This window comes from Corticium candelabrum, chromosome 22, assembly GCF_963422355.1.
Source record: "Corticium candelabrum chromosome 22, ooCorCand1.1, whole genome shotgun sequence".
NCBI lineage: Eukaryota > Metazoa > Porifera > Homoscleromorpha > Homosclerophorida > Plakinidae > Corticium > Corticium candelabrum.
Window position 1 is genome coordinate 4,648,849 of NC_085106.1, and position 12,581 is coordinate 4,661,429.

General features: G+C 42.9%; 2 protein-coding genes across 4 annotated transcripts in view; both read left to right on the forward strand.

The window, feature by feature from the left end:
- The first annotated feature begins 9,274 nt into the window (after positions 1–9,274).
- Positions 9,275–10,572, forward strand: LOC134197584 (THAP domain-containing protein 10-like). Its single transcript, XM_062666930.1, has 2 exons — positions 9,275–9,852; positions 10,040–10,572. The coding sequence occupies exons 1-2, from the start codon at positions 9,445–9,447 to the stop codon at positions 10,205–10,207; spliced, it is 576 nt and encodes a 191-aa protein (XP_062522914.1). The 5' UTR covers positions 9,275–9,444; the 3' UTR covers positions 10,208–10,572.
- A 940-nt stretch (positions 10,573–11,512) lies between these two features.
- LOC134197364 (uncharacterized) overlaps positions 11,513–12,581 on the forward strand; it is a 7,514-nt gene continuing 6,445 nt past the window's right edge. Inside the window, exons 1-3 of one of the 3 annotated variants that reach the window (XR_009972636.1) lie at positions 11,513–11,595; positions 11,658–11,711; positions 11,917–12,226. The gene's annotated coding sequence lies outside the window, so the exon portion shown is untranslated. Of the gene's footprint in view, positions 11,712–11,836; positions 12,227–12,581 lie in introns of all 3 variants that reach the window. The other 2 variants (XR_009972635.1, XR_009972634.1) reach the window with 2 other exon arrangements.

The window sequence follows — 12,581 nt, forward strand, 5'->3', positions numbered from 1 at the left end:
TTCATTTATGTAGCAAACATAAACACAAAATAGTAGTAAAATTTAATAATAGCCACTTGTCAGTATTGACTTTGTTTATTAGTTAATATTATTATCGTTACCTTTAATTTAGCCTTCCCAAAGTTTTGGTCTAGCTATGCTGTTGGCATGCTACGTTGCCTAAAGACTAAGATTCAGGGATATCAAATTTCCTAAATGATAAATTCCTACTATAAACTGGATTTGGGAAAGAAACACTTTTCGAAGGATATTATGTCAATTCCTTGGCGAAGATGGCTCGGCAATACTAAATTACTCCCATGGATGACAAATTCTTTATGACACTAGACCATAACCAACTGTTTGAGGGATTTATCAACTCGAGTTTACTGAGTGACAACACTGAACAACTCAAACAGCAGCGTCAAGAAATCTACAAAGGTTTATTAGACACAGTGGGATCTGAAATTTTTGAAGGGGGTACATGCTTTATCATGGGAGGCTAGGTCACATGATCATACACTGACGCATTACTTGTGTGACCTGTGACACTGTCCGTAGGCGGATCATGGTAAGGGAGGTTCATGGGTTCCATAAAATCTTCATGGCCCCAAGCTGTCTAATTCTCAACTCGTTTGGACAAATGTAACCGCGCACGGTTTTGGTACAGTATGGTTTCTGAGGTAACAACTCGTTAAGTGAAGGTGCATGGTCGTAGCTATAAGCTTGTACGTCTTTCAGCGAGGTTCGTCACAAAACAGCCAATGAATTTCTCGACAGTGAATTTGGTGAGTTTCTTGCAAGACAGACTGGATTATACGTTCTCTCGTGTTTACCCATGTCTGTACAAAAACACCAGGAGACAGGCATCTGTATACAGCTCAGAGGAGGGTATAGGCGGCTAGCGTTAGTAACATAAGGTACGCCTAGAGTGGTCTTGCCAAATCATTCACTGGATCACTGTGTGTCACGAAATCAATTAACCCAGATGACCCATCATGGTTAGCCGGCTACCTAGAGTTGCCAGACCCTAGGCGCTTGTCTAAAACCATATGACCTGCGAAACCAACGAAACCAAAGTAACAATCCGAGGTGGACGCGAGCAAAGTATTCGAATTCCGAGACACATGGATACTTGCAAATTGTGAACTATACAGTAAAACTTATTAGATTTGCATCATATAGAGGGACGCACTTTTTCTATTGTTTTCTTTCTTCAGCCTTTTGAAAGACAAAAATGCTGCAATGCTTTGTTAGCTATGTCAATTTACCACCCTGGGTGCACCCATGATCCAAGGTGACGTCTACTTAACAGACTAGTAGTGCATTTTTGCTTGCCTGTTTTCATACTTACTCACCATGAGAAATCTCAATCACAATTGAAGTAAATAAACTAGTTGAAGAATTTAGGAAATCACATCCAAAAATGAAAATGCCCTTTTGTTTAGGAGACAATAATTAAGTGCGTTAATAATATCTATATTAATTTCAGGTTGTGCAGTGCTCGTATGACGTCCATATACACATAACTATAAATTTGAAAACCCGATTGTACAATAAATCAAGTTGCCAGTCTGTAGAAAGATAGTGCTTTAGTTTATGGAACCTCCCTTTTAAAATCCTGAATCCGTCACTGCTGTTTGCACCAAAAAATCTAGCGCACAACTCCCGTATCATAGATACAGTTGGATTTTTCTTCTGTTTGAATGTGAAACAAACTTTCAACAAACTAAACAAAGGGTCATGCAGTTTCCTCAAGATATAGCGATAAAGAAAACATGCCACAGCAAGCTGGCTATTTATGTGCTTACTTACTGCAATTAGATCATGTAACAGTAAGACAATACAGAACAGAATAGCCATATCGAATTACCTGCCATCCACGTGAAAATTGTACGTAAAACAATCGTTGCGATTCGGAGACCTCGGCGAATGGCTATTCCACTACATTCTGAAAGCAATATGACCTGTGCTAGCCTGTTGACGAACGAACCAAGTAGAAAACCGATCGTAATTTTCATTTGAAGACGTAGTTCTTTTGATGTTGAGTATGACCTTGCAATGTATCTTTCGTTAGACTGCTCTTCTGTCAAACATTTCCAATCCCTACATCTCAAAACAAGCGACAACGTCGAAATTAGAGATAATATCACACCCTCGCTGACCAGTGAGTACACATAGTAACTGTCGAGATGGGGAGGAACATGATCAAGGTCTTTGTACTTGGAACGACTGCTGTTGATGTGACAACTCCACGAGTCAAAATGATTGCAGTAGCACTCGTGGGACTTGTTAACAGTACAATTGTTTGTTCTGTAGAAGACTACACTTACGAACACCTGTCCTCCGACTAGTGCAAGGACAAGAGCTATACACAATACCATAAGACACTGCTTCGTTGGTGGACAACAGCTATTGCTGTCACAATCTCCGTGTTGTCGTTGGCCAGTCGCCATCAGCGGCTGCGTCTGCCGTTGGCCATTATTGCCCATCTGTCCGTTATTCTGCTCGTCCTTTACCGAACTTCCACGTTGACGGGTAGGGTTGTCAGTCTCCGTGCTGTACAGAGAGGTTTGCTTCAGTGTTTCCTGCTTTCTATTGGACTTGAGCCAATCTTCTCCCCTGTCGTTTCCCGTATAATATGATAAATATAATATATATTATCTATATAAAGGAGAGGTGTCTGTCTGTCTGTGTGTCTGTGTGTCCGTCCGTACGAGCGTTTCTCAAAAACGGCGAGTCCGATCTCGGCCGAATTTCGCGCACGCCGAATTCATTGGGGTCGAAGTGAGACTGTGGTCGTCTTCCTGACTTCTCCCACGACGACACCATTTCCCGCCGATCGCGCTCGCTTCCGCTCGCGCGCGAATATCTCCGGAACGGCCATTCGTATCTCCACCAAATTTAGACTGCCCATTCCCGACGTCGGATGGTACGCGCTGAGCGTGTCGTTTATTGCGGGCGACGCTGGGAAACTGAAGATATTTTTGCTGATATCCGGGTCTTGAAAAAATACGCCCACAGTCGTTTGCCAGTCTACGAGGATCGAAGAGCTACCGTGTTTGATGCACGTGTTCCCCGAAACGCCAGCAACGTCTTCGAAGAGACGAAGTTCAGCGGGACTGTTGAAATGACGAGAGTCGGTACGAGTCGTGACTTCGCTACATACGGGGAACGGATTATCCGGGTGAGTACTGCATATGGCTAGTGTGAACATGCAGAATAGTCGTCGTGAACAGGATAGTCGTCTGTGAACAGAATACTCGCCTGTGAACAGGATAGTCGCCTGTCAACAAGATAGTCCCCAGTGAACAGGATAGTCCCGCTAAGGTGGATTCAAATTGCGTGAACAAGATAGTCCCCGGTGAACAGAATAGGAGCAAATATGAACAGAATAGGAGCAAATATGAACAGAATAGGAGCAAATATGAACAGAATAGTCCACGTGAACAGGATAGTCCCGTGAACAGAATTGTCCCTGTACAAATGCGACCCGGCTCTCCTCCACTTCCGTGTTGTATTGGCTCTATGACAAACGTGTGTGTCAACTGCGGCGCTATGAAGTGGACAGGAGAAGCACCTGGCATGTTTTGTCCCCTGGGCGAAGCCGGACATTGGAGCTTGTCTATATATATATAAAACAGAGGTTTCTGTCTGTCTGTCTGTCTGTCTGTCTGTCTGTCTGTCTGTCAAGAATCATTTATTTCTTACAATCACACTATCATACATCACAGCAGAAACTACTCGACTAAAGCTAAATGCTTTATAGTGTTCATAGGTAAGTGTATACATATTTTCTGAGGCAAAAGAGACAACTAAAAGTACACTAATGATAAAAGAATTGAGTGCTGAGTGACTCGGGAATCTGACACCCACCACACAACACATTCAATTTCTTCTGAATGACCCGTGCGTTGCACTTTTGCAGCTGCACTGAAAATCGTTTACGCCAGAAGTCCACAAATTCCGGTGCGTTTGGCTGACCAACTTCGTCTGATGAGAAAGCTGCTAGCTTTCGCAAGAAGTTCCTGGCCTCTTCTCCCCATGCACCGAAATGTTCGAATACCAAGGGATGGCTTTGAGAACTGAAGTCCCAGGGAGCTTTTGTTGGCTGTATTTTGCCGCCTTCCTATTCTCACGTTGTTTAGCAGCGACGCCTGTTCTATCAGCAGAGCTTGGAAATGCATCCGTACTCCAAGGGTGGGCTAGAGAGATGTCCAGGTCGAGGTTGGAAGCTGATTCAGAATCGAACATGACAATGTCTGTCTGTCTGTCTGTCTGTCTGTCTGTCTGTCTGTCTGTCCAATACATATATTTTCAACATTGAAATCTACAATCAACACAACTAAGCAACTGTACTGTCCCAATCGCACAAAATCTCTACCAAACTAAAACTCTACAGAAACCAGCCCTATATAGGGCTGTACAGTAACGCACATTAATAATTGTGTGTATTGTTCATTCTCTTCACTTTCCTTGTATGTTCCAGTAAGCGGGATGTCTTCCTGGTAATCACTCTAGCGTTATATTGTTGTAACTGAACTGATAAACGTTGTCTCCAATATGTTGTAAAATTGGATGCATTCTGATGACCGTCCTCATCATAAGACATGAGAGAAAGAGTCTTTAAAAACTGTTGAGCCTCATCACCCCATCTGCCATAATGTCTGTCTGTCTGTCTGTCTGTCTGTGTGTCCGTCCGTAAGAGCGTTTCTCAAAAACGGCGAGTCTGATCTCAGCCGAATTTGGCTCGCGCACGCCGAATTCAATCGAGTCGAAATTGAGATTGTGGTCGTCTTCCTGACTTCTCCCACGACGACGTGATTTCCTGCCGATCGCACTAGCTTCCGCTCGCCCGCGAATATTTCCGGAACGGCGCATCGTATTTCCACCAAATTTAGACTGCCCATTCCTGACGTCGGACGGTAGGCGCCGATCGTGTCGTTTCTTGCCGAAACAAGCGCGAGAGAATTTATTCAGCACATCCAGGACCTCGCAACTAAGATTGCACGTGGCGTGTCCACAGACCTATCTTTACACTACAGTATCTTGCGAATTTAGACTGCGCGTTCCTGACGTCGGACGGTAGGCGCAGATCGTGCCGTTTCTTGCCGACGACGTCGAAACGGGCAAGATCAGATGAGCCGTGACTTCGTCTAGATCTAGACGGGGAACCGATTACTAACTAACAGCACGTGACTTCATTTGTCTTTCTGACGACATTCAACGGGACATCGGACTGTATGCACTCCCTGCAGCGGAGAGAAGTGACGATGTCTCTAGCTAGAGGACGGTCCACACTGCCGATAATTACGCTATCTTAATAGCAAACAGTGTCTGCAAATCAATAATTTGTGTGATTAAACTACTACCTGGGCGAAGCCAGGCATTGGAGCTCGTATATATATATATATATATATATATATATATATATATATATATATATATATATATGCAGTCTTCCTCCCCGCATAGAAGTGACATGCGGAGAACGGCAGGGGCAGGGGAGAGACTGGCTCGGGTCTATAGTTTTCCACTTCCAGAAGTAAAGCCGCTGGGTAACAATTTGTGCTTGAGTAGTCTAGTCAATGAAGGTTCTGAAATAGTGTTTTACATGTCGGAAGAAACATTTAGTCTAAAGTTAAAAATACGAAATTAATTATTTAAGTAATATATTATAAAACTACAATTCAGGAATGGCCATGCAGGAACACTAACAGAATATATTAATTAATAACAGGATCATTTGGTGTATTGTAAAAACTAGCCCACCATTTCGTTCTCCGCACGGGCAGATTAGATTATTAGTTGGTAATAAATTGATATATCTATTTTTATATACACATAACACGCGCGCGCGGGCACACACACGCACACCAACACGCACACGCACACGCACACGCTCACGCACACGCGCTCACGCACACGCGCACGCACGCGCACACACACACACACCACAGCTCTTCTTTGTATCGCCTGTGGAGATAGAAAACAGCTGATTATGAAGATATGAAGATGGAAATGTGACAGTAACAAATGGGAAAGGTGGGCGTTACTAGAGGCGTATAATTACATGACATTCAAGTTACGTTAATTGAATAGATCAAACGGCCACACATTTGACACTAATGTACACCAGTCCTGACTGACTGTACACGGTACAGTACGCAGCAAAATCATGTTGTAGGAGAACCTAGCAGTTTGCATTGGCGTCTATATATACTTCCCTGTGCATTTACCGGTGCCTTCTTGGTAAGATAATATGATTGTGGTAAGAAGATAGCCAGATGGCTTTGATTGCCATAAAGCTCACTGACTTTCACAATAACAACTGTCTCACTCAGGATGTCTCACTCAGAACTCACTTCCATCCGCTTGTAGAGAATACACCCAATCCGTCAGCACAGCGAAACTCAGGCATAAAACAGGTAAGTTTCAATCGGCGATAAATCGACCATTTCCATGACATGGCACTTGTCAGTGAATCGTATGTGTCAAAATTCGAAGTCGCACCGCCTTTAGCGTTGCGTCGTCCGACTCGCCGAGAGATTTCATGTGGGTCAACTTCTCGAGAGGGAACCGCGATCTACCAATGGGCGCAGACTGAGCCAGGGTACAAGAACAGACAAACGACTGTTCGATCGCCTCGCACCGTTTGAGATTTACTCTGAACACACACACACACACACACACACACACACACACACACACACACACACACACACACACACACACACACACACACACACACACACCTTGACCCATACCCATTATGGGTTTTGGCAACGCAGCGTAATAGTCCTTTTTCTCCAAGCAACACGATGATCAGCATCACAAAGAGTGAATGATACGTAATGACCTGAGGTCCCTTGTGACAACATCTATCAATCTCTGGTTAGGCCTATGTGTTGGTCTTGTTGAATTACTAAGTCTGCTGTGAAGTAGTTGTTTTTGGGGACGATTGTCACTGCGCAGCAGATGACCCAGCCATTTTAATCGTTGTCTCTGTATTGTTATTAGCAATAGGGTCTTCACACGCTCGTTCTCAATTGTTTGCGTACTTGATTTTATTTCATCTTGAGACACCAAGAATCGATCGAATGCACCGCATGTGGTTAGACAGAGTTGACTTACCCCGGAACGTAGCGCGCGCATCGAAAGAAATGTTTAGATGCACGTGTAGCCCTGTCGCCGCCACCTTGTCATTGCGCTCATAGCGTTTGTGACAGCCAACGCAATATTGCTTTCCTTCTCCCTTTGTCATGGACACGACAGTAACGTACCATCGCTCTCAGTGAGCTCAAGTCGCTCCTAGCTGGGTCAATACGTAATGACTGGATTGGGATTTACCGTTAGTAGTCATCAGACAGCGCTGGGTCAGTCTTTGTGAGATGTGTAGAGGCGGATAGGTGCGCTAAAGTTTTAAGCTATTCTTTAATTAACAGTGACTCTTGCAGATAGTGTGGATCGAAGGCCTAGTGTGATTGACAAACTTTGAAATTGCAAGTATGTTGCAAAAGCATATGTGTGAGAAATGGTCGGCCATTGGAAACGAAAGACTTACTGACTCCAGCAAGAGCACTCGGAGAATGTGTGACTCTTGGGGTTGTTCTTAAGATAGGATCGAAGTGTGGGATGGTTCAACATTTGCTCAGCTCTTATAGATTTCTGGGATCCATACAAGGTTTGTACTGGTAGTTAGAAATGCACAACCTAGTTATGATTTACTATAAAGTCAAACTCTTTGCTTTCAAAAGGACTGCATATTTACATTGCCTAGATGCACCACACTCAATTGGTTCTAATGGTCGTTTGTCGATCAGCACAGTTGATTCTTGGATCTCATTTGATTGATGACTATATTCGTAGATTTAGATCTCATGACTGTCTCATACAATTTGCATGAAGATTTTCGGTAGAATCGAGACTATAAGATCAGTGAGTGACCTGTCCGTTGTACAAGTGATACTGTGAGAACAGGAGGGTTTCTAAGATCACGTTTAGAGATCCAAGAAATGTTGCATACATTGGTTTGTTATTATATCTCAGTGTGTCTTGCAAAGCGATGTAAACGATTTGTGATTGTTTAAGTCACTGGAATGGATGGCAGCCATTCAATAAGCCCAGCCCTCTCATGCCTGTGGTAAGGACAATCTGATTTGTGTATTAAAACATTTGCCGTTAAACAAGATTAGATAATTTACATGTGCTAACATTAAGATTTACTAAATATGATTTTAAATATTTATATTTGAGAATAATTTGCATATGTAGTTAGTTATCCAGTATCCATTCTTTATGATGCAGTATATATGTAGAGAAATTTTGTTATGATGGTGTCGGTTTTTCTGCTATTAGTGAAATTTTTTTCGTCTTATTGTGTTTTTGGGCCATTGAATGCTACAGCTAGGGTCAGACAATTTCAGTCAGCGTCAACAACAATGTCAAAGAAGGATAGAAATCTTGCTGATCAAGTTTTGGAATTTGATTTGTTCCAATTTACTTGCTTCCAAGTCAGAGGTCTATCTTACTCAATCCTCTTTGTCTATCTTACTCGATTCTCTTTTGGCTCCATTTTGTGAGTAGATTATTGATAGATTATTGAAGGTTGGTATAGTTATATGCTTGTGTAAATCGTGCATATCTACACACAGGCTGTAATCTTATTTGGAATACTAACATAAATATAGTCAGAACTTGCATTGCTAGAGCATAGTGGACTTATTATTATACTGTAGTTCTTAAAACCTTTGTAAGTATTGATGTCAGTTTTATCATTGCCGGTGGCGCATTTCTTTAGGAATTTATCTCGACAAGCTAATCCGGTGCAGCTCTACTGGATTAACCGGAAGTATTTCAGTGGAATCGGGGTTAGTGTGGATATTAGATAAGAAACTTAAACATGCAGGCGCATTGTGTTATAGTATAGTGCGACATGAATCAATCATACATGTCCATGGCTGCAGCTTCTGTCCTTGTTTTGTTGTTTGACGACACGAATCTGTTGCTATTGACTCCTTTGCTGCATTTCCGAACGCATGTACTAATTGGCCACGCCTATTAATTAATTTGTGAAGTTGGGTGAGATCAACCGGATTCTAAGTTGTGAAGGTACAGAAAGACTACGTTGAGGAGCTAAAGAAAAGCACTCCTGGTTCTATAGAGGGACCTAGATCACCGGCGTAGGAACCGGAGGCTGAGGGCAGCACGCTCACGGTAGGAATTAAAGGGAGGGTGACATGCAAAAATCGCTACCTATTTTACAACTTAGAAACGTTGATTTGCCAGTCAAATGAATGCATGAATTTTTTTAGAATTTTTAGCTAATGTTCTAAGGGTTAAAACGAGGGTTCTTTTGGCTATTATTTGGCTCCGCCTTTCATCTTCCGGCAATTTTGAGGCGTGTCCGTCGTGACATCACAAGTTGAACGGAAACTGCTCGCGCAGAAGTAAATCAGGTCTACAATGGTGAAGCGATGTGTTGCGGCTGGCTGTTCTAACTCACACAGCGACCAAGTCAGCTTGTTTTCTTTCCCACAAGACCCAGTTCTTCGAAAGCGATGGACAGAAGCAGTACAGAGGACTAGAGACAAATGGAATGGGCCTTCACGGTATTCGGTTCTATGCAGCGACCACTTTACAGAGGACTGTTTTGAAACCGATCATCTTTTGGCCTCATCGTTTGTCATCGCCAGGCGAGCACGCCTGAAGCCAGACGTCGTTCCAACGCATTTTGTCAGAGCGAATTTGAGAACAGGCGCCTCTGGATCGTCAGCTATGTCTTTGGAACGAACACGGAAACGAACGTCCACTGGCGGTGAGAGTGAGTTGACAAGCAAGAGGGGAGCATATGAGAAGAGACAAAGAGCTAGGGTATGTAGCTATTGTGTAACGTCGTATTGACAATTTATAGAAGTGTTGCATTGTGAATGCACCTCAACGTGTGATTTGCAGTAGGCGTGTTGCTAGAAGTGTGGTTAGTAGCCTTAGGCTTGAAGTGTGAACACAACGGCGAGGCTTCGCTGCAGTCTAGACTGATTTTTATGCGTTTACTTTGCAGCTTCTACAGGAAATTGTCAGCACTCCAAAGCACCTGTGGAAAGAGAAACAGAAATGGAATCTACTTGGCAAGACAGTGAAGACAATGAGAGTGAGAAGAGTGCAACTCATGCAGATATTGGTGTACAGGCAGTATGCCTACAGGATATTCCACGCAGATCCACAGTAAATGTCAGAGTTCAAGTAAAGCCGAAAACTGTCTCCAGGGGTGAGTGACAGGATAGTTTGATTACTGACTAACAACTTGTGCGAATGTACCTACAAATTAGAGAATTACACATGCATGCATGTACTAAGTTTTGGAGTCAACAATAAATTCTAAAACTACTTACTCCTGTGGAGTTTCATCTTCATCATCATGACCATGCTCCTGCCGATATTGAAAGTACGCTGTTTGAAGGACCCACACATTCAGGCAGACTGGTTCAAATCCTTCGTGCTCTGTGATACACTTGCATGATGTTACACTTTCTTCCAGTTTCCTTTCAATGTTGTCATACTCGCAACAGCACACACATTCATCTACTGTAGGCATAACTTTGCACTGTCCACAGCTGCACCTTCATTTCAACACAACTATTTGTACTGGAGGTTGCACGTGAAAGGTATGACGTCATGCAGCTGTATATCAGGACGCTAAAAGGTATACATCATTTTCTGCCGTGACCAGACATGATATTGCTATAAGTGAATCATGATTGGCTACTAAAGGTAAAGATAAGCTTGTCAAACGATTCCTGTACTCTCTGGTTTCCTGGTGTACGGCCACGTGACGACAGACGTCAAGTGTAAACACTCGCAAAAACAAGCGGAAAGCGATCACAAAGCTACTGCAATCATGCTTACCAGTCTAAATTCTGAAGTCTTTCATCGTTTTGCGTGCCATCATTGGCCGTACTGTGAGAAGATGAGCGGTTTTCGCTTTCCACAGGCTCGTACTGGTTAAGGCTCTACAATGCCTCCAGAAGCTATAATTTCCTCCTGAAATGTGTCGGAACTACTGCTATTCAACGACGACCTGCTGTAACTCAAATCTAAGCTGGCAGAGTCGATGCTAGATTGACTTGGACTGTGTTCTTCCTCCATCTGGAAAAGCCTTATGCGACTTCCGTTTAACTTGTGATGTCACAACGTACACGCCTCAAACTAATCGGAAGGCGGAAGGCGTGGTCAATGGTCACCGAAAAAACCTACGTTTTAGCCCTTAGAACATTAGCTAAAAATTCTAAAAAATTCATGCATTCATTTGAATGGCAAAGCAACGTTTCTAAGTTATAAAATAGGTAGCGATTTTTGCATGTCACTCTCCCTTTAAAATTTTCTGTGCTACTGACTTCTGCAAATCATTTACGGTCTGGCAAGCGAGGTAGTTTTTGCTTAGTCATGATGACATCGACGGTACAGCCCCCCCCCCCCCGTTCGTGAACATCTTCCTACGCCGATGTAGGCTCTTGAACAGTCTCGTCGCGCTTTCGTCATTTCCGAAAATTCAATTCTGAGGGGCTGAGGATGGCACATCCGGGAATGACGAAAGCGTGGCGAGATTCAGGTCACGAGGTTAGAAGAAACATCTTCTCATGTGGACTGCATACATGGTGATCAAGTTGCACAATGTGAAGTGTCAAAAGAGATATTTTGCAGGAAGAAACCTAATTTGTAGACTACTATTGAAGGTGTGAATTAATTAAGTTAGATGTGTGTGTGTGTGTGTGTGTGTGTGTGTGTGTGTGTGTGTGTGTGTGTGTGTGTTTGTGAATGTTTGTGTTTATACTTTTTGAGAGGCACTAGTTATGTTTAGGAGAGTTGGCATTAGGGTCAACACATTACTATCAATTTGCAAGATGTCCAAATCAGATGAGAGAAATTCAACATTTTTAGATTCTTTGGCCTCTGCTGATCAAGAGGAAAGACAGTCAGTGAGACACAGCAAAGCCAAAGAACTAGCTTTCAAAGCGCTATTTTCCACCATTTGTACCATCTACATGGATTCAATTTACTTGACAACAGATTTTGTAATTGATGCTCAGGATTGTTTGCCACTAGGAATTGTCAAACATGATTTCCAACGGACTTTTGATGACTCAGGTAAGTACGTGAGGTAGATGGTGAAGAAAGCACTGTGCAAAGTCATAAGCTCAAACTAGCCGCTTTCAGAGAGACTGGCCAAATTTCCATGGACTAGCTGCAGGTAGGTGTTCTAATTGTAGTGTATGTTTGGTGAGTCTGTTTGTTTGTCTCTTTCTTAGTCTGTTTGTTTGTCTGCATGTGTCAATTTGTTTGTTTGTCAGTATGCAAGGTTTGTCTGTTTGTATGTTTGTTAGTCTGTTTGTTTGTTTGTTTGTTTGCCTGTCTGTCCAGCTGTATGACTGTTTGTCTGTCAATGCAGCAATTACAAGCTTCTAATTAGTGTCTTCAAACTGCAGCTACATACCTGTTTGTCTGCAGCTTTGCAAAGATGCAATATGCTAATGTCATTAGTAGATAATTAAGGCCAGAAAGTTTGAAACTCCCTGGATTCCATTGAAGTATTTGCTAATAACGGG

What these genes read in the sequence shown, in the direction of transcription:
- LOC134197584 (XM_062666930.1), top strand. Translation starts at nt 9,445, where the DNA reads ATGGTGAAGCGATGTGTTGCGGCTGGCTGTTCTAACTCACACAGCGAC. An exon ending in AGAAGAGACAAAGAGCTAGG is followed by an intron (nt 9,853 to 10,039) that starts GTATGTAGCTAT and finishes TTTACTTTGCAG; the next exon opens with CTTCTACAGGAAATTGTCAG.